This window comes from Mastigoproctus giganteus, chromosome 5 (genome assembly GCF_048544385.1).
Source record: "Mastigoproctus giganteus isolate SK-2022 chromosome 5, ASM4854438v1, whole genome shotgun sequence".
NCBI lineage: Eukaryota > Metazoa > Arthropoda > Arachnida > Uropygi > Thelyphonidae > Mastigoproctus > Mastigoproctus giganteus.
The window spans coordinates 202,550,857-202,573,857 of record NC_143579.1 but is presented as its reverse complement, the minus strand read 5'-3'; the positions used below and the strand labels follow the sequence as shown (position 1 = coordinate 202,573,857).

Sequence of the window (23,001 nt, the reverse complement as noted above, 5' to 3'; positions counted from 1 at the left end):
TCGAGCCTGGGTAAAGAAAAAAAAAAAAAAAAAAATTTTAATTAGGGTTGAAATTGAAAGTGTCTGCAATTCTGCCCAGACACGATAGGAGGGAGTATATGATGAGAGCCCTGTCAATCAATTCGGCCCTGGAAAGATTGTGCAGGGCTCAAGGGGTAGAATTTTTTTCAGCCTGGTCTGTACTTGTTAACAGGAGAGACTGCTTCTACAGGGATGGGATACACTTAAATAGAAAGGGTGCAAGAATGTTTGCTGATGCTATCGAGGCAATGTTAGGTGGGTCGGAAAACTGCTAGATTGGGGGGATACAAGGACTAATAGATTAACAGTAGCCACTGGCAGAGGTGAAAGTGATTCTTGCACTGCTTCTATTGGAATGAGCCGCAGCCTGGAAAATAAGATGCAGGATATTTCAGAGACTGCTGGGAATCATTGGGGTACAAGTAAACACATGGGTTGTGTTAGGGTAGCTAAGAAAAAGAACAGGTGCATGTATACTTGTGTGTACACCAATGCTAGGAGTTTAGTAAATAAATTTGATGAATTTGAGGTATTGCTCAAAACATCAAAGGCAGATATTGTGGGGATTTCAGAGACGTGGTGTCACACAGATATAAGAAATGCAGAACTGGAATTTGGGGAGTACAATGTCTACAGAAAGGATAGACAGGATAGGAAGGGAGGAGGGGTTATGCTATTAGTTAAAAAACACATAAAATCCAAGGAAGTGAAGCCAGTCGACATCGCTGGACAGTGCAGTGTCGAGTCAGTTTGGTGTGACATAAGCATTGGGAGATCAAAATTGAGAGTAGGAGTGTGCTATAGGCCTAATGACTCTGATGAGTATAATAAGAAACTGTTCGGAGAAATAGAGTGGGCCAGTAAATCAGAGAGCCTTATAATGGGGGATTTTAATTTCCCAGATATTGACTGGAATTTGGGGGCTGGTCACTCACACAGTAGCAAGGCTTTTGTGGATTTATTGGATGATTGTTTTCTACATCAGCATGTTCGGGAGGCAACTAGAGGGAGTAATACTCTTGATTTGATTATCAGTAGTGATTCTTCATGCATTAAGAATCTGCAGATAAATGAACCACTTGGTGGCAGTGATCACAGTGTGCTGAAGTGGGAGTTACTCAAAGAGGTAACTACCATTAGGGGTAAAGGGAAGGGGTATTGCTTTCGTAAAGGCGACTACAATGGACTGAGACAGTATTTAAATTCTATACAGTGGGATCAACTGATGATATTGCCAACAGCAAATTCAAAATGGGAAGCATTCAAAGAACTTATCGTGGAAGCTACTAGGCTTTACATACCAACTAAGAAATATTGTTCAAGGTTTAGGCCTAAATGGTTGTCAGATGAACTAATGAGGCATATGGCAGAGAAGAAAAATGCATGGGATACATACAAATTAACACGTGACACGGACGCCTATGATAGATACAAGTTGATCTGTAACCAAGTTACAAAGGAGGTTAGGCAGGCGAAGGCAGATTACGAGAGATCCTTGGCAAGGGATGCGAAGAAAAACAGCAAAGAGTTCTTTACTTATGTAAACTCTAGAAGGAAGGGGATGAATCAGATTGGTCCACTTGAGATCGATGGGTCAACTGTTGATGACCATGCTCGGGTAGCTAACAAACTAAATGAATATTTTGCATCGACATTCACACATGAGGAGTTATTCAGCGAGGGGAATGCCAGAGGTGTATATTCAACTCTAGCAGTAAGCTAGAGAATCTTGTAATAACTGAGAGCAAAGTGGAGGAGAAATTTTTGAAGATAAACACAAGAAAGGCACCTGGGGTGGATGGGATCTATCCAGTTATATTAAAGGAGGCAGCAAAGGAGGTAAGCAAACCCTTAGCCATAATTATGAGAGCTTCCTTGGACTCAGGGAAGGTACCCATTGACTGGAGATGTGCAAATGTGACCCCAATTCACAAAGGGGGATCAAAGGCTGACACAAGTAATTATAGACCTGTGAGTTTAACTTCTGTTCCCGGAAAATTAATGGAGGCACTGGTTAAAGAAGCACTGCAGGATCATCTAGACAAGACTTCAGTTATAGCTAGGACACAGCATGGTTTTGTTAAGGGGAAGTCTTGCCTGACCAATTTGATTGGATACTATGATGCAGTCACAAAAGAACTGGATGCAGGGAATAACTTTGATATTATATACTTGGATCTTAGAAAGGCTTTTGATACTGTTGCACATGGAAGACTGCTGCACAAATTGGAGCAGTGTGGCATTGGCGGCAAGTTGCTGCTATGGATAAAGGGGTGGTTGAGGGGGAGAAGACAGAGAGTGGTAATCAATGGACACTGCTCATCGTGGACTAATGTTATTAGTGGAGTCCCTCAGGGTTCAGTATTGGGGCCTTTATTGTTTTCTGTATTTATAAATGATATTGATGATGGTATATCAGGCTTAATGTCCAAGTTTGCAGACGATACGAAGGTTGGCAGGGTTGTCAAGGACACTACTGACACTATGCTGCTGCAACAGGATTTGGAAAGGTTGAGCAGATGGGCTTCGAGGTGGCAAATGAAGTTTAACATTGACAAATGTAAAGTACTACATATGGGAAACAGCAACCCCAGAGCAACGTATCAACTCTGTGGTACTACACTGACAGTGGTAGAGAATGAAAGGGACCTGGGGGTGGTGGTGCAGGCAGATATGAAGTTCTCTGAGCAGTGCAGACGAGCTGCAAGAGTAGCTCATGGTGTATTGTCAATGATATATAGGAATTTTTCTAGCAGGGATAAGGAGGTGATTATTCCCTTGTATAAGGCAATGGTCAGGCCACACCTAGAGTACTGTATACAGGCCTGGAGGCCTCATTTCAGGAAGGATGTAGAGCTGCTGGAACGAGTACAGAGAAGGGCAACTAGATTGGTGAATGAGACAAAGGGGTTCTCTTACGAAGAAAGGCTTAAGTTTTGCAAATTACAGTGTCTGGAAACTAGGCACCAGCGGGGTGATCTGATAGAGGTGTACAAAGCCTTGAATGGTTTGAGCATGCTCAATGCTGATGGGATTCTTCCTCTAGCTCAGAAAAATCACCTGAGAGGGCATAAATTCAAATTGAGGAAAGACAGATGTAGGATAGATGTGCGGAAATTTGCCTTTAGCCAGCGGGTGGTTGGTGGGTGGAACAGACTTCCATCCCTTGTCGTGGAAGTTGATAGCCTAAATAAGTTTAAGGCTCAGCTGGACAGGTATTTCGAACGAACAGAGGGGTGAAGTGGAAGTGGTTATTTTTATTTATTTATGTTACTTTTTTTTTTTTTTTTTGGCTGATGCTGCATAAGCTTGCTTTCTTGCATCAAATGCCTCTACTAATGCTAATGCTAATGCTAATGCTATACATTCTTGCTCACTTTTAAAACTCAAGAATTTGTTCATCTTCCTCATTGGACAAAAATGAATCATTGAATTCATGAGGAGTTATGTTTTCTGGTTTATTTTTTGAGATCATCAATTTTCTTATAGAATTTGGGCTTCCATATTGAAGCATTGTTTAGAGAGAAACCAATTTGCAGTGAAGTAGTAAACAGGGAATGGCTTGGTTACATAATCAAAGCCGCCCATGTACATGGTAGGATCAATATCATGTCATCATCTATACCTGTAGGTTTAGGTTTCATTACCTATTTCTCTGAAGTTTATTGTGGGATGTCATTAAATGTGACAATATAAGCTTTTAAAAGAAAAAGCAGAAATGATAACTTAAGTAGAGAATCATTCTTAATTTAGATTTTACTGTAATACACTACTATGGAAGATGTAGCAGTTGGCCGTACAAAAAGGGATAGTTGACTTAGCAAATATGTGATTAAGCACACATTTTTAAGGCAAATGATACAGATCAATTTGTATGCTGAATATAACAGTAATTTAGTGCTTTTCTAGTGTTCTTTAGCTAATGGATATACTCTGCTTGAATCTGTGGCTTTCTGACAAGAAGCATAACAGATTCAAGAATTAAAATATATAGAACTGCTGTACTTTGGTAATTTTAGTTGGTACAGTTATATTTTGTAGTAGATTTATACTTTCTATTTTTTACTCAGAAATAAATTTCTTACATAGATATTTCAAGTTGCACTTGAAATGCCTGTGTGAGAAATTATTTCTTATCAAACCTGTATGATCAGAAATGTTACTTTTATCTATAGTTTATTGAATTAACTTCCTGTGAATTTTTGATAATTTTGCTAAAATTATTTATACATGTAATAAACAAATAAATCTAATCATAACATCTTATTTTCTGCCGCAGGTATATAAAATTTAAACTTATATTAGTTTATAGTTTTTGCTAAGTGCTTTTATAAATTAGTTCTATTTACTCACTGTGCTTTTTATATTGTATTTCAATATTACTGATCAGAAAAACATTATCAATTTTTTATACGTTGCAGCATCTTCTATCATTGACTATATAGTGGGCTTGTGACTTCTCATTTTTAGAGAGGTCAGGATCTTGTCAAAGATCCTGACCTCTCTAAAAATTCTTGTCAGAAAGTGGAATTCTTAAAAATTCCTTTTCAGAGGCTGTAGTTTAGCCCCTTAGGCTGTAGAATTAGGGTTTCTAGTTCATATCTCAAGCAAATAAGTTTGTGAATACACACTTATACAAATATAACATAATATAATAAAAACACCAATATGAATTGGTGCACTATGATGAAAATATTTAGGCGCAAAACAATCAACCAACTATAATGTTGGAGCAAGAATTTAGGCTAAAATGTTATATCTTGTATCTGTTGAGATTGAGTTATCCTTGTCCTATGTATCTTGGATAATCTTGGTTTCTAATACTTTATTTTTAATTAGTTATAAATATTGGAAAGTTATTTTCAATAGAAAATAAACTATTTATAACTTCTTTAGGCCTTACGATGGAAAGTGGAGCAAAACAATGATTGGCTATGGACCAGAAAATGACCATTTTGTTGTAGAGCTTACCTACAATTATGGTGTCAGTACATATAAATTAGGAAATGATTTTATGGTATGTTTTTTCTATTATATTAATAACATTATTTTTTTATTAAGTTGATAAATAAGTAAACTATGTTTTCTCTGAATTTATTCAGAAATGTATTTTAAAATTAAAAGGATTAAATAGCTAACTAAAATCTAAATACTCTTTTTTTTTCTTCATGAAAATATTGCTATAAATACTGCAGGTATTAATGTAAACAGTACCTAAAGAGGTATGTTTACCTATACTGAAGCCAACAAGCATTAAGCCACTAAGTATGAATTAAGGAAAAATAATAATACATGAATAACAGACAACTTAAAATTAAATTAAAACTAAAAATTAAAATTAAAATTGTTCAAAGTCATTCCTATGTTCTCTTTTTATTTGTTTTGAAAGAGGTATCAGCTTTTGTCTCAGTAATATGGTGGTATGGTCTTGCTGTTTTTTTTTTTTTTTTTTTAAACAGCAATTACACTTTATTAGAGTTCTGTGATGGTTGCTTTACTGGGGAAGTGTTGAAACTCTTGAATTTAAGTTTTTGCTATTTATTTATTTATTCATTAATTTGAATAAAAGAAAATGATAGAATGATGGAAAATGGATGTGGAACGGCTAGGGCGTATCCCATAAGCGACGTGCAGTCATGTCGCCCGGAAACTGTGAGAAAAGGGTACAGGTACGAGTTCGGTTAAAGAAGTTAGTCCAGCTAGAGAAGAAGAAGAGGATGAAAAGTGTTAGAATAGGAACATTGAACATTGGGACGATGAATGGAAAGAGTGGAGAGATTGTGAATTTGATGCAAAGAAGAAGAGTGAAGATCCTATGCCTACAAGAGACAAGGTGGAAGGGAAATAAAGCAAAAGAGCTTGGTGAAGGGTACAAGTTGTTCTTTAGGGGAACGAATGAGAAAGGAAGAAATGGAATAGGTATTGTAGTTGATAAGGAGTTACAGGATGGAGTGTGTGAGGTTAACAGAAGGAGCGACAGGATTATGAGCATCAAACAGGAGGTGGATGGACACTTGACCACAATAGTATGTGCGTATGCCCCACAAGTAGGATGCGGGGAAGAAGAAAAGGACAGTTTTTGGATGGAAATGGATCAAGTGGTCATGGCAATGCCTGAGAAAGAGAGGTTGATTGTTGGAGGCGATTTAAATGGACATTTTGGAAGAAGCAAAAAGAGAGGAAGGGATAGTGTATGGAAGGTGGAGTATTGGGGAAAGAAATGGAGAAGGGGAGAGGATAGTAGAACATGCAGTGGCATTCAACCTAGCGATAATTAACACCTACTTTGAAAAGAAAGAAAGCCAGCTGATAACATACAAGAGTGGGGAAAGGATAAGCCAGATTGACTATATCATGTGCCGTAGGAGGCATCTAAAGGAAATGAACAGCAAGGTGATAAACGGAGAAAGTGTGTGTCTGCACAACATAGATTGCTTGTGGTCGATTGGGAGGTTGCAGTGGACAAAAGTAGGAAATATTCAAGACAGAGGGAGAAAAGAATAAAATGGTGCAGATTGAAAGAGGAGGGTTTGAGGAAGGAGTTTAGGGAAACGGTGCTAAAAGAAATAAAGTTACCGGAAGACGTGCAAGAGTGGTTGAAGTTAAATAGTATCATAAGGAAAGTTGGAGAAGAGTTGTTGGGGAAAACATCAGGAAAGGGGTCGCCTGAGGGAAAAGAGGCTTGGTGGTGGAATGAGGAAGTGCAATCTGTTATAAAACAAAAGGAGGAGATGAAGAAAAGATGGGATTTAACAGGTAGCCAGGAAGATAAAGAAGCATATAAATTAGCAAATTAGGAGCAAAAAGGGCTGTGGCAATAGCAAAGTGTAAATAATGTGTGACTGCAGCATTACATCGTACTTGTGTGGCGCAAAGATAATTAACAATGCCTTTTAGTAAGATGCCAAAGAAATTTGACATAATTTCAGAAGACATATAAGATTTTCTATGTATTGTAAATATCTGGAAAAGGTTCTTTTGCTTTGTGTACAGCATATAGATATTTTTCACTTTCAATTTGGGGAAAAAGCAATGTAATCAGACATTTGAACAGATAAACATAACAATGTTTGCTGCATAGTAAGGAATGTGAAAATATGAGTGTGGCTTTAAATAACAAGACTTGCATTAAGATAAATATAGTATATACAGTATATTTTATACCTTACAAGTTACCCTCTTCAAACTAATTGCTTGAGTTTGCACGTATACACACTGTTCTATATGTTTCTTACAAGCACAAACATTTCTGGAAGTCATCTTCTGTAAGCCTTTTTAACACTTTGGTTGTTTTTTTTCTGAATGTCTTCAATGGACTGAAATTGGATTCTCCAAACTACACATTTTCACTTTAGGGAAGAGTAAAAAAGTCATAGGGGACTAGGTCTGGCAAGTAGGGTGCATATCACACACAGGGATTTGTTTTTTTGGCCAGAAACTAGCAAATAGAAAGTGCATTGTGTGACAGAGCATTGTCTTTATAGAGCATCCAACCGTCCTTCCACAATTCAGGTCGCTTTCTTCAAATTTTTTCATGTAGCTTTGTTAGAACTCCAGTGTAGTATGTTTGATTGACAGTCTGATTTGGTAGGACATATTCAGCCATAATAATTCCTTTAATATCAAAGAAGCATGGTTTTCATTTTTGATTTTGACATTCTTGTTTTTTTTTTTATCTGGGTGATCGTTTTGTCTTCCACTGCATTGACTGTCTTTTAGTTTCTCAGTCATACTGGAACAGCCAACTTTCATCACAAGTGTAGATATTTTTTTCAAAATATCTACGCAATGTAGTCTTCTCATTTTTTGATCTTCATTCAAAATTTTTGGTACCATCATGGCACATACTTTCCTCATGCCTAAATTTTCAGTTAAAATTTGTCTATTTCTTTGTGTATATTAAGTTCCAATGCAACCATTCTAATGCTTAAACAGCGATCACTTCTAATCAGTGTCCTTACTTGGTCCACATTTTCATCAATTTTCATGGATACCGGACAGTCTGGTCATTTGTCATCTTCCACATTCTCTCTTCCTTCTAAAAATTTCCTCTATAAACTTGATGTGATACTCATAACTTTCAGTTGGTGTTTTTTTTAGTTTGCCTTTGATTTGTTGTTTGATTCTTTTGTCTGTTATTTTTCTGACAAACTGTAAAAACACAACTTAATAAAAAACCTGTCTCACTGCAAAGCAAATGAACAAGGTAAACTGCTGTGCCTTTGTTTCACAGGTGGTTGTTGTTGTTTGGCTTTTAGGAGCATTAGCAACTAAGGCCATATTGCTCCGGGAATATGCGGTGGTCATTCCTGACCTTTCCGCATCCTCCGTATTTGGTGGTGATGGGCTCGAACCCCGGTCTAATCAAGAAGCATGTGCTACGCATTGCTGCTCCTTCCCACCTGGCTACGGAGGCGCCGTCACAGGTGGCACTTGGTGTGTAGTGGCACACAGTCTCATTATACTTTGTACCCTTGTGCATTAGAACTTCATAAATCCAGCATCCTCAGGGGCATATCACATTCCAAATTTTTGAAAATTCTAGTTTTTTGAAGATTGTGCATATAGCTTAAGTAGTTAGGAGTAATTCATTATTTTTATTAGATAATACACTAGCTCTGATTTTTATAATCTCCATGGAATGGTAGTCACCATCATTAAACCAAAATTTTAACCTGTATACCCTGGATTGGCCCAGTGAGTAATGTACTTCCTTAGAAATGAAGATTGTGGGTTCAAACTTTGCCTCCAGTATGGGTTTGTGCATGTTGGGTTTTTTTTTTTTTTTTTTGTGACTGACCAATCATTTTTTAATATGAGGTATAAGTAGCTTGATGTGATTTCAGAAAACTAAATACAAATATGAGGACTGATATGAAAGTAATGACTCCTAATTTTTTGCTTTCAAATGTGGTGCCGTAGATCATTTCATGTGTCACTGAGTGGTCACTAGAGGTCTCTAGTTTCATCATACTGAGTGACGCTGTGATAGGTCTCATGACTGCAGCACGTGGGTAGTTCAAAATGGTGGATGTTACAGATATACATATCAAGCAAAGAGTGGTGATTGAATTTCTTACCAAGGAAGAAGTGATACGTATTGAAATTCATATCATCTCAAAAATGTTTATGGTGACAATACTGTAGATGTGAGTACGGTTAGACGTTGGGTTAGACACTTTAAGAATGGGGAAAGTGACATTGTTGACAAGCCCCAAAATGGCCAGCCAGCCAGTAATGTCAGTGACAGACAACAAGAGCTGTATCGACGTGCTGATCAAAGAGGACCGCTGCATCACAACACACAAATTGTGCAATGCAATAGGTATAGGGGAACCTGCTGGGATAACCATCATAAAGGAACTAGACTACAACAAGGTTTGCACCCTGTGGGTCCTGAAAATGCTGACACGAGCACAAAGAAGCCTGGAAAGTCATCTGTATAGAACTTCTCCAGCACTACTAGAGTGAAGGAGAAGTTTTTCTTTCATGCATAGTCACAGGTGACAAAACATGGGTCCACCGTTATGACCCTGAAATGAAGAGACAGTCAATGGAGTGGCATCATCAAAACTTCACCACGCAAGAAGAAGTTCAAAAGACAGCCTTCTGTTGGTAAAGTCATGGCGACAGTATTTTGGGACAAAGATGGGGTCTTGCTTGTGGACTTCTTGGAACGTGTCACCACAATAAACTCAGAATGATATGTGATAACGTTGAAAAAGTTGAAAGCCTACATCCATAGAGTTTGACCGAACAAAAACCTTAATAAGGTTCTTTTTCTTGACAACACATGACCCCACACCAGTCTGCGCACAGTGGAAGCCATTGCAGAACTGGAGTGCACTGTCTTCCTTGCCCCTCTCATAGCTCGGATCTTGCACCTTCCGACTATCACCTCTTTGACCCACTGAAGGATGCACTCCATGGAAACCCATTTTGTGGATGACAATCAGCTCAAGCACAGTGTTTGTGAAGTCCTCCGGAGCAAGAGTAAAGACTTTTACAGGATTGGAATACATCTGACTCAGAGATGGCAGAAGTGCATAGAAAATGATGGTGACTCTGTGGAAAAATGACTATGCTTATTAATGATTGTTTGTTAATTTGATATAAAAGGCATAGTTGTAAATAAAAATTTTCTGAGTTAAAAAATAGGAAGCATTACTTTCATACAGCTCCTCATACTATTGAGTGCTGTACCACAGAGTGATACTGATATTGAAAATAATAAAATGAATGATTTTATATGTTGCAAATACATAGTAACAATGATATAGTTGAGGAAATATGTAAAGCAGAAATAAATTGTTGTTTGGAAATTATTAATTGAATATACGGTAAGACCCCCGTATCCACGCGGGATTCGTTCCACGATCTACCGTGGATGGCTGAAACCACAGATATAAGCGAACACCTGCTGACTCTCTATATAATGTGATTTTCTTGTACATACATACATACGTATAATAAAGTTTAATTGATAAATTAAACACACATTACCAACATTAAATACGGTAATAATAAAGTGCAGCAGACTCTCGATTTACCGGGATTGGATTAACTGGGACACTTCAAGACTCCAAGTTAAAAAAAAAAAAAAAAAAAATCAACCAGAAATCGTAAAATTCAAGTAATAACTGGAATAGGTATAAACAGATATTTTGCAAGTCTATTTAAGCAACAAGAACCGGCGTTATAAGTCATCATTGGGAGATTAGTGTACCTATTATCTTGCAACCCTCGCTGTCTTCACACCTACCGCTCAAAACAAAAAAAAAAAAAAAAAAAGAGAGACCAAATATTTAATTTGATTTAGTGCATCGCGTCAATTGTTGTTCCGTCACACCACAAAAGGACAAATTTTGTTTCGTTATTTATGTCAGGGATGTCGGAATTTTTTATTTTTTTTATTTTATAGTAACTTTTTTTTTTTTTTTGTTTAGAAATTGCGAAAATGATGGGCAAACGCAAGAGTTGTGCTTTCAAATTAAACAACAACTTGAAATTATTCAAAAGTTTGAAAATGGTGCATCCGTTAAATCTCTAAAGAAGCATTATAATGTTGGTGACCAAACCATACGCGACATTGTAAAAAATAAAGGGAAGCGTTGTATTGGATAAGCAAGTAGTACGTGTTAAGTTTTTTCGTTTTTTTTTTTCGTGGTTAACCACTGGTAACTGAATCAGCAGATACAGGGGCACAACTGTAATGCATAAACTTGCCCCTGCAGTGCTTTTTATTTTATTTTAGTTTGACCAACCTTTTTCCCTGTGCCCTTGCACTGTCAACTATCCTTGGAGAAATATTAAAAAATTCTTAGAGTTTTGAGGTACTATTGTGTACCTCGTAGTAGTACCTCATATAGCATTTCACAGTAACAATGATATCATCATGTGTGCCAGATGCTTGTTTTCATTATCATAGAAAATAATATTCCTCTGATTTGTGCTAATCATGCAGACGTATTGTTCAGAAACATGTTTCTGATAGTGAAATTGTGAAATCAACAGGCATCGTTAGTGAAATTGCACAGAGAGGGAAAGAAGAGTTGGCTCTGTACAGTGTCAGGGATGTAACACTGTACAGAGTAAATGTAACTCTGTAAAATGTACCATTTTTTATTGCTACAAATTGTAGTAATCAGAGTGAGACCAAGCTGTATCCCATTGTGGTGACCTTTCCTAAGAAACTAAATATATCAAATTGAAAGCAGTTTGTTCTCAGTGCCAGCATTGGAAGGTGACGTTGCTGGATACAAAATTGGGCAGCTACTTCTGAACAACCTGAAAGTGTATGGGCTTCCTTAAAAAGACAACAACAATAATGTATTGATAATTTCCTTTCATGGTAGGCCTGAAAACTGGAGTTGCAAGGGTACTAAAAGAGAAGATTGAGTTTTGTATGCTGAAAAATGAGCTGCATGCCTTCTTATGAAAGTGGATGAATATTTGGTGGACATTTACTACTATCTAGAAAGAAGTGATAAAAGGAAAGATAGCTTTAAACACTTTAAATTAATGTACATCACTGAAGTAAAAAAAAAAGATTTTGAAGCATGTATGTGTACATATTGGTCATCTTTGGATAAATACTTAAGCAGGCTGGTAGAATGACAGCCTCTGACAAATCTATTTAAAGAAGCTAGAAGTGGTGAGAAAAACCATATAAATATAAGCACTTTTCAGAGTTATCAAATTAAAAAGGGCAATAAGCAATCACTAGTGAGTGATACTGACTTATATCCTAGTCCAGTTCGTGATTCCAAAGGTTTTGAAGAAAACAAATTAACTAACTTCCCAAGAAAAAGAACTTGAATCACAAACTTCTGGCTGGTGAAAGCATTCTGGTATATGATTCCTTGCTCATGTGGAAAGTCTGTAATTCAAACCCATCAGAGGGTTTGAATTACAGACGTTGATTCTGACTTAGTCATAGGCATTTCTACTGCCTAGATAGTGGAGGGTCTAAAACAAGAGAAGATTCTGTTCTTTCATTCAGTGAGATAGTAGTTTATTGCTGCACATGACTACATGGTGCATAAATTTTTATTGAAAAGTGGTGATCTTATAAATGACGAGGCATCACAAATTTCAGCAATTGGCAATGCACCATTTTAAGATTTGAAATTTGTTGTGGAGAAGTTTCTAGTTTCCACTGAAGGCAAATTTCTTTGCCTTCAGTGGGAAATTTCTGCAAATTGCAGTGCATTACTTCTTTCAATTTCAGTGTGAGAACCTGCCAGAAGCTATTATGAAAGGAGAAAGAATTGACGTATAGTGGTCCTTGGTTGGAGAACTGACAAGTGCACAAGGAACCTTGAAGTATAATAAATAATCCAAATCGTACTCGGTGTTTTAACAATTCCTGTGGTATTCTTCTACCAGCTCTTCAGTGACAGCTGTCTTTGCAATATCACCATCACAAAGTATCACTTTGGTTCCAAGAACCAGACAAAAACAACACATAATTTGCATTCATTTGCTGGTGGAAGAATGGTTGCTATATAAATGAACCTTTTCAACTTTCTACAAGGTATTGGTATTTGGATTTTTTTTAGGAACATTAGCAACTGAGGCCATATTGCTCCAGGGATATGCGGTGGTTATTCCCTAACCTTTCCGCATCCTCCGTATTTGGTGGTCATGGGCTCAAACCCCAGTCTAATCAAGAAGTGTGTGCTATGCACTGCTGCTCCTTCCCACCTGGCTACGGAGGCGCCCTTCTACAAGGTGCAGGGAAGTTTGCAACATTGGTACCCCTATAAACTGCACATGGTGCAGTAACTATTATCAAGTAATCTTGAAACATCTGTGGACTGATGAGTTGCACTTCCAACTGAGTGATAATACCCAGAATTGCGATAACACTCAGCATTGCTAACACCCATAGCAATGCTGAGGGAGAAAATATTCTGCCATATAAAAAAAAAAAAAGAGAGAGAAAGAAAAAACTGAGTTTAGATCTTATTTTTCCTGGTAAAACTTTATAAATGCTCTTGACAGCCAAGTATAGACAGCTGGACTGTTGTTATAAACAAAACTGACTCAGCATTTCTGAAGAGGCAAAGTCTGCAACATTTCCAGAAAAGCTCCTGTTTTTCTCCTTCTTACAGTTGTCCAACCTTCAGCTTTTTAAAAGTTGGAAATTATACCACTAGAACAGGTGTAGAGAAGAGCAACAAGATACAAAAGGCTTCATTTTTGCAAATTGCAGTGCTTAGAAACTAGGCACATTTGGGATGGCTCAACAAATCTTTCTAAAAGAACCAAATGTAATATTTCATGAAAATCTTTCCACTCTGAGTCCAGTTATTAAATTTAGACAGGCATGGTGAAGACACAAGGCACTTTGTGCATAAAAATAGACAAATTATGAGAGAAGATGAATAGATGAGGTGGATAGTTGTGTTTTACTTTATTATATTATTATTTTTGTTTATTTTGATGCCGTTATGAGCTTACTTCCTTGCAGAATTTGCCGCTATTGATACTTACCCTGAAACAGTTCTTGTGGACTTCATAGGCAGCTAATGGAAACCTGTACCATTGGAAGTTTAGGCTGGCTAACTACTAGATGGAGGCCATACATTCCTCTTATTACAAACCCATTCTTTTGATGTTTCTTTTCAGATTTATATGAAATAACTAATTTTAAGTGCCTGACATTTAACACATTATATTGACACCTGCCATTATTCACTAAAAAGAGTAATATCTTCCTCTCATGTTCATATACTGATACTATAATCTTGAAACATCCCCATACAAAATAAACTGTTGGGCTCCCCTACCCCATGTGCATTGTGACAGACCTAGTAGTTTTGCCACTAATTAAGAAGTTTAGTACATCTCTCTCTCTCTCTCTCTCTATTGGTAAGGAATCCATTGTTAACACATTAAACTGATATATTGATTGTAATAAAACAGTTAGAATAAAATTGCGAATGCCTCCAATCCTAGCCACTTATAATCTTCACAGCCAAAGATAATGTTACAACAAATATTTATGAATTGTATTATAAATTAATTATTTATGTTTTTTATGAGTATATTCTACTGGATATATTGTGATACATAATAAATAAATGTGTAGAAAGGCACATTTATCTGACTGACTTCTGAATCTCTTCTAAAATTATTTTTATCATTTTTGGTATAGCTGCATCAAGACTATGATATTGTTATGAAATAAGCATGTTTATATCCTGTTATCATTGCTTTAACCTCTCTTTTGACTTATTTGATTTTGATCTGCTGCAACTTATTTCATTTACATGGAGAATATTTTCTGCCATTGTAATTTTTCTGGAACAAAGCTGAAATGCAATTCTCATTGACCTCCTTATGTTGCATAAGTAAATAATTACTGACACTTTAAATGAGTTGATTTATTGATTTACTTTAGAGTTGTTTGGGCTTAAATTGTCAAGATTTCTTTCTTCCCAATCAAATTGTCTTATTTTATTATACTAACTGTACCAAATTATAGTATTATACATTGTTATTTTACTTTGATCACAATAAAGCCTATGTTGAATTACTTAGCTTTAGTAAATATCATCTCAATATGCATAAAGATGAACTATATCTCATCTCTGCTACTTCCTAGAGTGAAACTGCTCATGTATCTGAAAAAAACTTGGTATCCTCTGCCATTAAAAGTATTATTGTAGCAAAGAAACCTTCGGACAGGACTGATTGATTTAAATGTACGTTTCTATAAAACAGAGCGATATACCCACCTTATTACTGTAAAATATAAAGAAACCTCCTTTGCAATGATACTCAAATTATAGGGGAAAGTTCAAGCAAGGCAGTTCCCTTCTTTTTTTTTTTTTTTTTAATTTCTCATTTTTTAATCAATTAATTTAACTTTTTTTCCTTAACGTTATTTCTTATACTTTGAATTACTGTTTATCTTTTATCCCACTCATTTTTCTTCAAATGTGTTAATTTATTATATTATTTGTATGCAAGTTTTTGTATTTTTTATATCTTTTCTCAGTTACATATTTACCCTTTGTTAATCTTGTTCAGGTTCTCTGTATTGGGTCTATATTGTTTTGAAGTAACTAACAAATATGTGGTGAAGGATTTAATATAATTAGTTTGGCAATACACTCAAGTTTTTCTTGTAATCCCCAGCTGTAGTAGGTCTTTCTAGAGAAGTTAAAAAAAAATAATAATTTTTTGACTGAAGTGTTAAAAATAAATACTTACATTATTCATAATGACAGTGTAATCAGTTGACATTTTAATCTCTGTTATAAATTGTTGGTGATTTGAATTTGTTCAGATTTTCAGACCTGCTTGCATTTTGATTGCCTTCAGTTGTGGTAGTGGCTTTCAACTTTCTGAATACCTGTTGATGCTTTTAGTATGGAAGATACTGTATTCTTTATGCATGAGCAGTATCATTTTGTGAATAATACAATCAGAAGTGCTACTTAGTAATCTTATGCTGTTTTTTCAGCAGTCGATGAAACCTGCTATGTGACTATCTCCTCACAGATAGCAAATCCTTCTGGACATTTTCTTTTTTGAAGCATTGCTGACTTGGATGGGACTTGATAAACACACTATATAATCAAGACAATTTCAATTCTTAGCATTCATGCCAAAAATTAATTATACCTTGATTATTAAAGAAATATTATTTTAATATCAAGGGTCCCAGATTTTGTCACCCAAGCCAAGTGCCTTTCTTGTCTCTTTTGTAAACCACATGCAATTTACATAGAATAATATAAAACATTGAAAATTTCAGTTAAGTTTTGTTTTCATTTTAATTAAAACATTACAAATTCTCTTACTACCAGGGTATTACAATAAAATCTAAAGAGGCAATAGAAAATGCAAAGAAACATGGCTGGCCAGTGAAAGAAGAGAATGGGAAACATACACTGGAAGCCCCTGGAGGTTACAGATTTCATCTGTTAAATGAACCTCAGCCTTCTGATTTAGGTTAGATCTTGTTACGAACTCTGATATTTTTTTTTTTTTTTTTTTATGCTGTTATTTATTTTGATGAGAGATTAAAGTACAGAATGTTGCACTGACATTTGTTTGAAAATTTCATTTAATAATGATATTAATGATCTTGACATTTGTCAGTATTGTTAATTTAATTAAATAATATAAAATGACCTAAAACATGTTGGTTATGTATGACTGACCAAAAGAATTATTTATCCAGTGCAGGTGTAATGTACAACTAGATATTACTTGTGATTTTCTATTTTTTTTTAATATAAGCACGCAAGCTTTGAAAAGATCAAAATATAAATATCTGTCAAAAAGATACAGTGCGCCTCCTTAGCCAGGTGAGAAGGAGCAGCAGCAGCAGCAGCAGTAGTACATAGCACACGCTTCTTGATTAGACTGGGGTCCGAGCCCGTCACCACCAAATATGGAGGATGTGGAAAGGTCAGGGAATGACCACTGCATATTCTCGGAGAAATATGGCCTTAGTTGCTAATGCTCCTAAAAACCAAATAACAAACAAAAAATACAAGTTACACTGCATGATACTGAAGCTTGAGGAGATGGGTAATTTGTCTCTATGCCCTATCAGAGAAAGATGACTAGTTCTGAGGCCATTGTTTATGAGATTGTTGAGATGATTAAAAGAACACACATAAGGTATTCCTTGAGCAGCATGATGCATAGATAAACTGTACTGTTTGAAGAAAGCACTCAAAACATACATTGGTATTATTATGTTTATTTCTGAGTTGGAAATATGTACATAATGAAGTCAAATGTTTTGTGGTATTCTTCTACCAGCTCTTCAGTGACAGCTGTTCTTTGCAATATCACCATCACTTTGTTCACAAGAACCAGACAAAAACAACACATAATTTGCATTCACTTGCTGGTGGAAGAATGGTTGCTATATAAATGAACCTTTTCAACTTTCTACAAGGTGCAGGGAAGTTTGCAACATTGGTACCCCTATAAACTGCACATGGTGCAGTAACTATCATCAAGTAATCTTGAAACATCTGTGGACTGATGAGTTGCACTTTCAACTGAGTGACAACACCCAGAATTGTGGGATGTGAAGAACATTACACCCATATGCCATGAAGGCAATTTCACTACTGTGTTCATTATAGAACCCTTCTTTTAGGAAGTTCAACAAAATGGTCCAAAATGGTCAACAAAGACTGATACACGATACTAAACTTGTCACCTACTATGTTATTTCTGGAAACAGTAGTTTTTGTGTGGGACGAAGTACTGCCACTTATTGCTTATTCGGTGACACTGCTGCTTTTTTTCCCATCTTCTCCAACTGCTTGGTAACCTATTCACCTGACCTTAAACCATGTGATTTTTGGGGGAGTATTTGAAAAATAAAGCACACTATAACAATGTTGAAACTTCTGCCAAATTTAAAAGATGAACAACAAGACAATTTAGGAATATTGCAAAGATGTTATGAGTGATAATTGATAATAGCATTTTACAATTCCAGCATGTTGTTTATGGTGGACATAACACTGAACAGTTTAATAAATTAAAATGATATGGGTATCATTTGTGAACTGACTAAACTTGTTACACAACTGCTCACTTCTGCATGATGTGCAGTGCCAGTCCCCCTCGTGTACTATTTTTTTTTCTTGCATCATTTCTTGTCTCTCAATTTCAGCTCTGTGTGATTATCTGTTTTCTAACTACAGGTCTTCAAAATGATGCAATATAATTAAACTGTCTTGTTTCACTATCAATAATTGTAGCAATATTCCTCACATAAGTGAGGATCAAAGTGGCTTGTCAACATGGCATCTTTCAGCATACAGAAGCGTGAAATGTAGCTTTTTAGCGAAATGAGAGTGATTTGAATACACAGTACCCTTTAAAACCTTCTATAAAAAGAAATAAATCAGATTGCCCAAGTTATGGATTCCTTGGTGGTTCTAATCTCTCTGAAATCAGCTGCCCATTAAATATGGACTCAAAATATGCCAAAGATGTGCAGTAAGTTGATTTGATCTTTTGACAGCAATTCTTATAAGAATTGCTACTGAAAGATCATCTTCACTTAATAGAGATTGTATACAATATCTTCTAAACATATCGGTAGAATTGACAGATATGCCACTGTTTTGTATGAATGAATCTTGAATCTCTGATGCTCTCAGTTCTCTTAAATTTGCTGTACAGACAATTGATGGTAGACTTGTCTGGAGGAGTACATTCATTGCAGCATGTCTCTGTAGATCCACACATGAATATTCTTTGCTGTAGACTGTTTAAGTATAAGAATGTACACCATTCTTGTACTTTATACAATTAGTGATCTGAAACAGAAAGAACTGGAATGTTACACCAATGAATTGTTTCTGTTTGAGCATTAGCATTAGTAGAGGCATTTGATGCAAGAAAGCAAGCTTATGCAGCATCAGCCAAAAAAAAAAAAAAAAAAAAAAAAACACTTCCACTTCCCCCTCTGTTCGTTCGAAATACCTGTCCAGCTGAGCCTTAAACTTATTAAGGCTATCAACTTCCACGACAAGGGATGGAAGTCTGTTCCACCAGCTAACCACCCACTGGCTAAAGGCAAATTTCCTCACGTCTATCGTACATCTGTCTTTCCTCAGTTTGAATTTATGCCCTCTCAGGTGATTATTCTGAGCAAGAGGAAGAATCCCATCAGCATTGAGCATGCTCAAACCATTCAAGGCTTTATACACCTCTATCAGATCACCTCGCTGGTGCCTAGTCTCCAGACACTGTAATTTGCAGAACTTAAGCCTTTCTTCATAAGAGCACCCCTTTGTTCCATTCACTAATCTTGTTGCCCTTCTCTGTACTTGTTCCAGCAGCTCTACATCCTTCTTGAAATGAGGCCTCCAGACCTGTATACAGTACTATAGGTGTGGCCTGACCATTGCCTAATACAAGGGAATAATCACTTCCTTATCCCTGCTAGAAAAATTCCTATATATCATTGACAATACACCATGAGCTACTTTTGCAGCCCATCTGCACTGCTCAGAGAACTTCATATCTGCCTGCACAACCACCCCCAGGTCCCTTTCATTCTCTACCACTGTCAGTGTAGTACCTGACAGCAACCCTCTGGGGTTGCTGTTTCCCATATGTAGTACTTTACATTTGTCAATGTTAAACTTCATTTGCCACCTCTCAGCCCATCTGCTCAACCTTTCCAGAACCTGTTGCAGCAGCATAGTGTCAGTAGTGTCCTTGACAACCCTGCCAACCTTTGTATCGTCTGCAAACTTGGACATTAAGCTTGATATACCATCATCAATATCATTTATAAATACAGAAAACAATAATGGACAACACTGAACCCTGAGGGACTCCACTAATAACATTATTCCAAGGTGAGCAGTGTCCATTGATTACCACTCTCTGTCTTCTCCCCCTCAACCACCCCTTTATCCATAGCAGCAATTTGCCTCCAATGCCACACTGCTCCAATTTGTACAGCAGTCTTCCATGTGCAACAATATCAAAAGCTTTTCTATTATAATAAATTATAATAAATAAATAATATATTATTATAATAAAAAAAAACATTATTTTTGCTGATACCCCAGCTCTCATTCCCTCTATGTTAGGCTGTCTCGGGACTTTTTGTCATACGCTTTCTACTGATTATCATCACTCAACTAAGCATACTTGGTATATAGGACATATTGTAAATATCATCCTCTTCAGTCAACATATTCTTTTTATGATGTTTAATGCTTGTAACAATAAACTAAATTTTAATTTAATTGCTTTAATTTTTTAATTTAAATAATTTTGCTTGTTAACAGGAGAGACCGCTTCTACGGGGTTGGGATACACTTAAATAGAAAGGGTGCAAGAATATATTCTGATGCTATCGAGGCAGTGTTAGGTTGGTTGGAAAACTGCTAGCTTGGGGCGATACACGGACTAATAGATTAACAGTGGCTGCTGGCAGAGGTTAAAGTGATTCTTGCACTGCTTCTATTAGAATGAGCAGCACACTGGAAAACAAGATGCAGGGTATTTCAGAGACTGCTGGGAGTCATTGCAGTACAAGTAAACACATGGGTCGTGTTAAGGTAGCTAAGAATAGGAACAGGTGCATGTATACTTGCATATACACCAATGCTAGTTGTTTGGTAAATAAATTTGATGACTTTGTGGTGTTGATCAAAACATCAAAGGCAGATACTGTTGGGATATCAGAGACGTGGTGTCACTCAGATATAAGGAATGCAGAACTGGAATTTGAGGAGTACAATGTGTACAGGAAGAATAGACAGGATAGGAAGGGAGGAGGGGTTATGCCATTAGTTAAGAAACACATAAAATCCAAGGAAGTTCAGCCAGTCAACATTAATGGACAGTGCAGTGTCGAGTCAGTTTGGTGTTACATAAGCACTGGGAGATCAAAATTGAGAGTAGGAGTGTGTTATAGGCCTAATGTCTCTGATGAATATAATAAAAAACTGTACAGGAAAATAGAGTGGGCCAGCAAATCAGAGAGTCTTATAATGGGGGATTTTAATTTCACGGATATTGACTGGAATTTGTGAGTTGGTCACTCACTTACTAGCAAGGCCTTTGTGGATTTATTGGATGATTGCTTTCTACATCAGCATGTTCGGGAGGCAACTAAAGGAAGTAATACTCTTGATCTGATTATCAGTAGTGATTCTTCATGCATTAAGAATCTGCAGATAAAGGAACCACTATGTGGCAGTGATCACAGTTTGCTGAAGTGGGATTTACTCAAAGGGAATAACATTGGGGGTAAAGGGAAGGGTTTTTGCTTTTGTAAAGGCAACTATGGTGGTCTGAGACAGTATTTAAATTCTATACGGTGGGACCAACTGATGATGTTTCCGACAGCAAATTCAAAATGGGAAGCATTCAAAGAATTAATCTTGGAAGCTACTAGGCTTTACATACCAACTAAGAAATATTATTCAAGGTTTAGGCCTAAATGGATGTCAGATGGACATGTGGCAGAGAAGAAAAATGCATGGGATACATATAAATTAATGGGTGACATGGCAGCCTATGATAGATATAAGCTGGTCTGTAACCAAGTCACAAAGGAGATTAGGCAGGTTATGCGAAATCTTTGGCAAAGGATGCAAAAAAAAAACAGCAAAGAGTTCTTTACCTGTGTAAACTCCAGAAGGAAAGGGATGAATCAGATTGGTCCACTTGATATTGATGGTTCAACTGTTGATGATCCTGCTCAGGTGGCTAACAAACTTAATGAGTATTTTGCATCTACATTGACACACATGAGGAGTTATTCAGGGAGGGGAATGCCAGAGGTGTATTAAACTCTGGCAGTGAGCTAGATGATTTTGTAATAACTGAGAGGAAAGTGGAGGAGAAATTGTTGAAGATAAACATAAAAAAGGCACCCGGGGGGGGGGGGGATCTATCCAGTTATATTAAAGGAGGCAGCAAAGGAAGTCAGCAAACCCTTAGCCATAATTATAAGAGCTTCCTTGGACTCAGGGGAGCTACCCATGGACTGGAGTTGTGCAGATGTGACTCCAATTCACAAAGTAGGATCAAAGGGCAACACAAGTAATTATAGACCTGTTAGTTTAACTTCTATTCCAGGCAAATTAATGGAGGCACTGGTTAAAGAAGCACTGCAGGATCATCTAGACAAGAGTTCAGTTATAGCTCAGACACAGCATGGTTTTATTAAGTTAAAGTCTGACCAATTTGATTGGATACTATGATGTGGTCACAAAGGAACTGGATGCAGGGAATAACTTTGATTCATATATTTGGATCTTAGAAAGGCTTTTGGTACCATTGCACATTCAAGATGATACGAAGGTTGTTAAGGACACTAATGACAGTATGTTGCTGCAACAGGATCTAGAAAAGTTGACCAGATGGGCTGAGAGGTGGCAAATGAAGCCGTATGGAACATTGAGAAATGTAAAGTATTATGTATGGGAAGCAGTAACCCCAAAGTAACGTATCAACTCTGTAGTACTACACTGACAGTGGTAGAGAATGAAAAGGACCTGGGGGTAACTGTGCAGGCAGATATGAAGTTTTCTGAGCAGTGCAGACAGTCTGCAAGAGTAGCTCATGGTGTCTTGTCAATGATATACAGGAATTTTTCTAGCAGGGATAAGGAGGTGATTATCCCCTTGTATAAGGCAATTGTCATGCCACACCTTGAGTACTGTATACAGGTCTGGAGGCCTCATTTTAAGAAGAATGTAGAGCTGTTAGAACGAGTACAGAAAAGGGCAACAAGATTAGTGAATGGAACGAAGGGTTGCTCTTGTGAAGAAAGGCTTAAGTTTCGCAGACTACAGTGTCTGGAGACTAGGCACTTGGGAGGTGATCTGATTGAGGTGTATAAAGCCTTGAATGGTTTGAGCATGCTCAATGTTGATGGGATTCTTCCTCTTGCTCAGAATAATCACCTGAGATGGCCTAAATTCAAATTGAGGAAAGACAATTGTAGGATAGATG

General features: G+C 36.7%; 1 protein-coding gene across 1 annotated transcript in view; it reads left to right on the top strand.

The window, feature by feature from the left end:
- Positions 1-23,001, top strand: part of LOC150086013 (glyoxalase domain-containing protein 4) — an 88,316-nt gene that overhangs the window by 14,784 nt on the left and 50,531 nt on the right. Inside the window, exons 3-4 of the mRNA XM_090373650.1 lie at positions 4,918-5,038; positions 16,344-16,488. Coding sequence (XP_090229776.1) covers positions 4,918-5,038; positions 16,344-16,488 — 266 coding nt within the window. The remainder of the gene's footprint in view (positions 1-4,917; positions 5,039-16,343; positions 16,489-23,001) is intronic.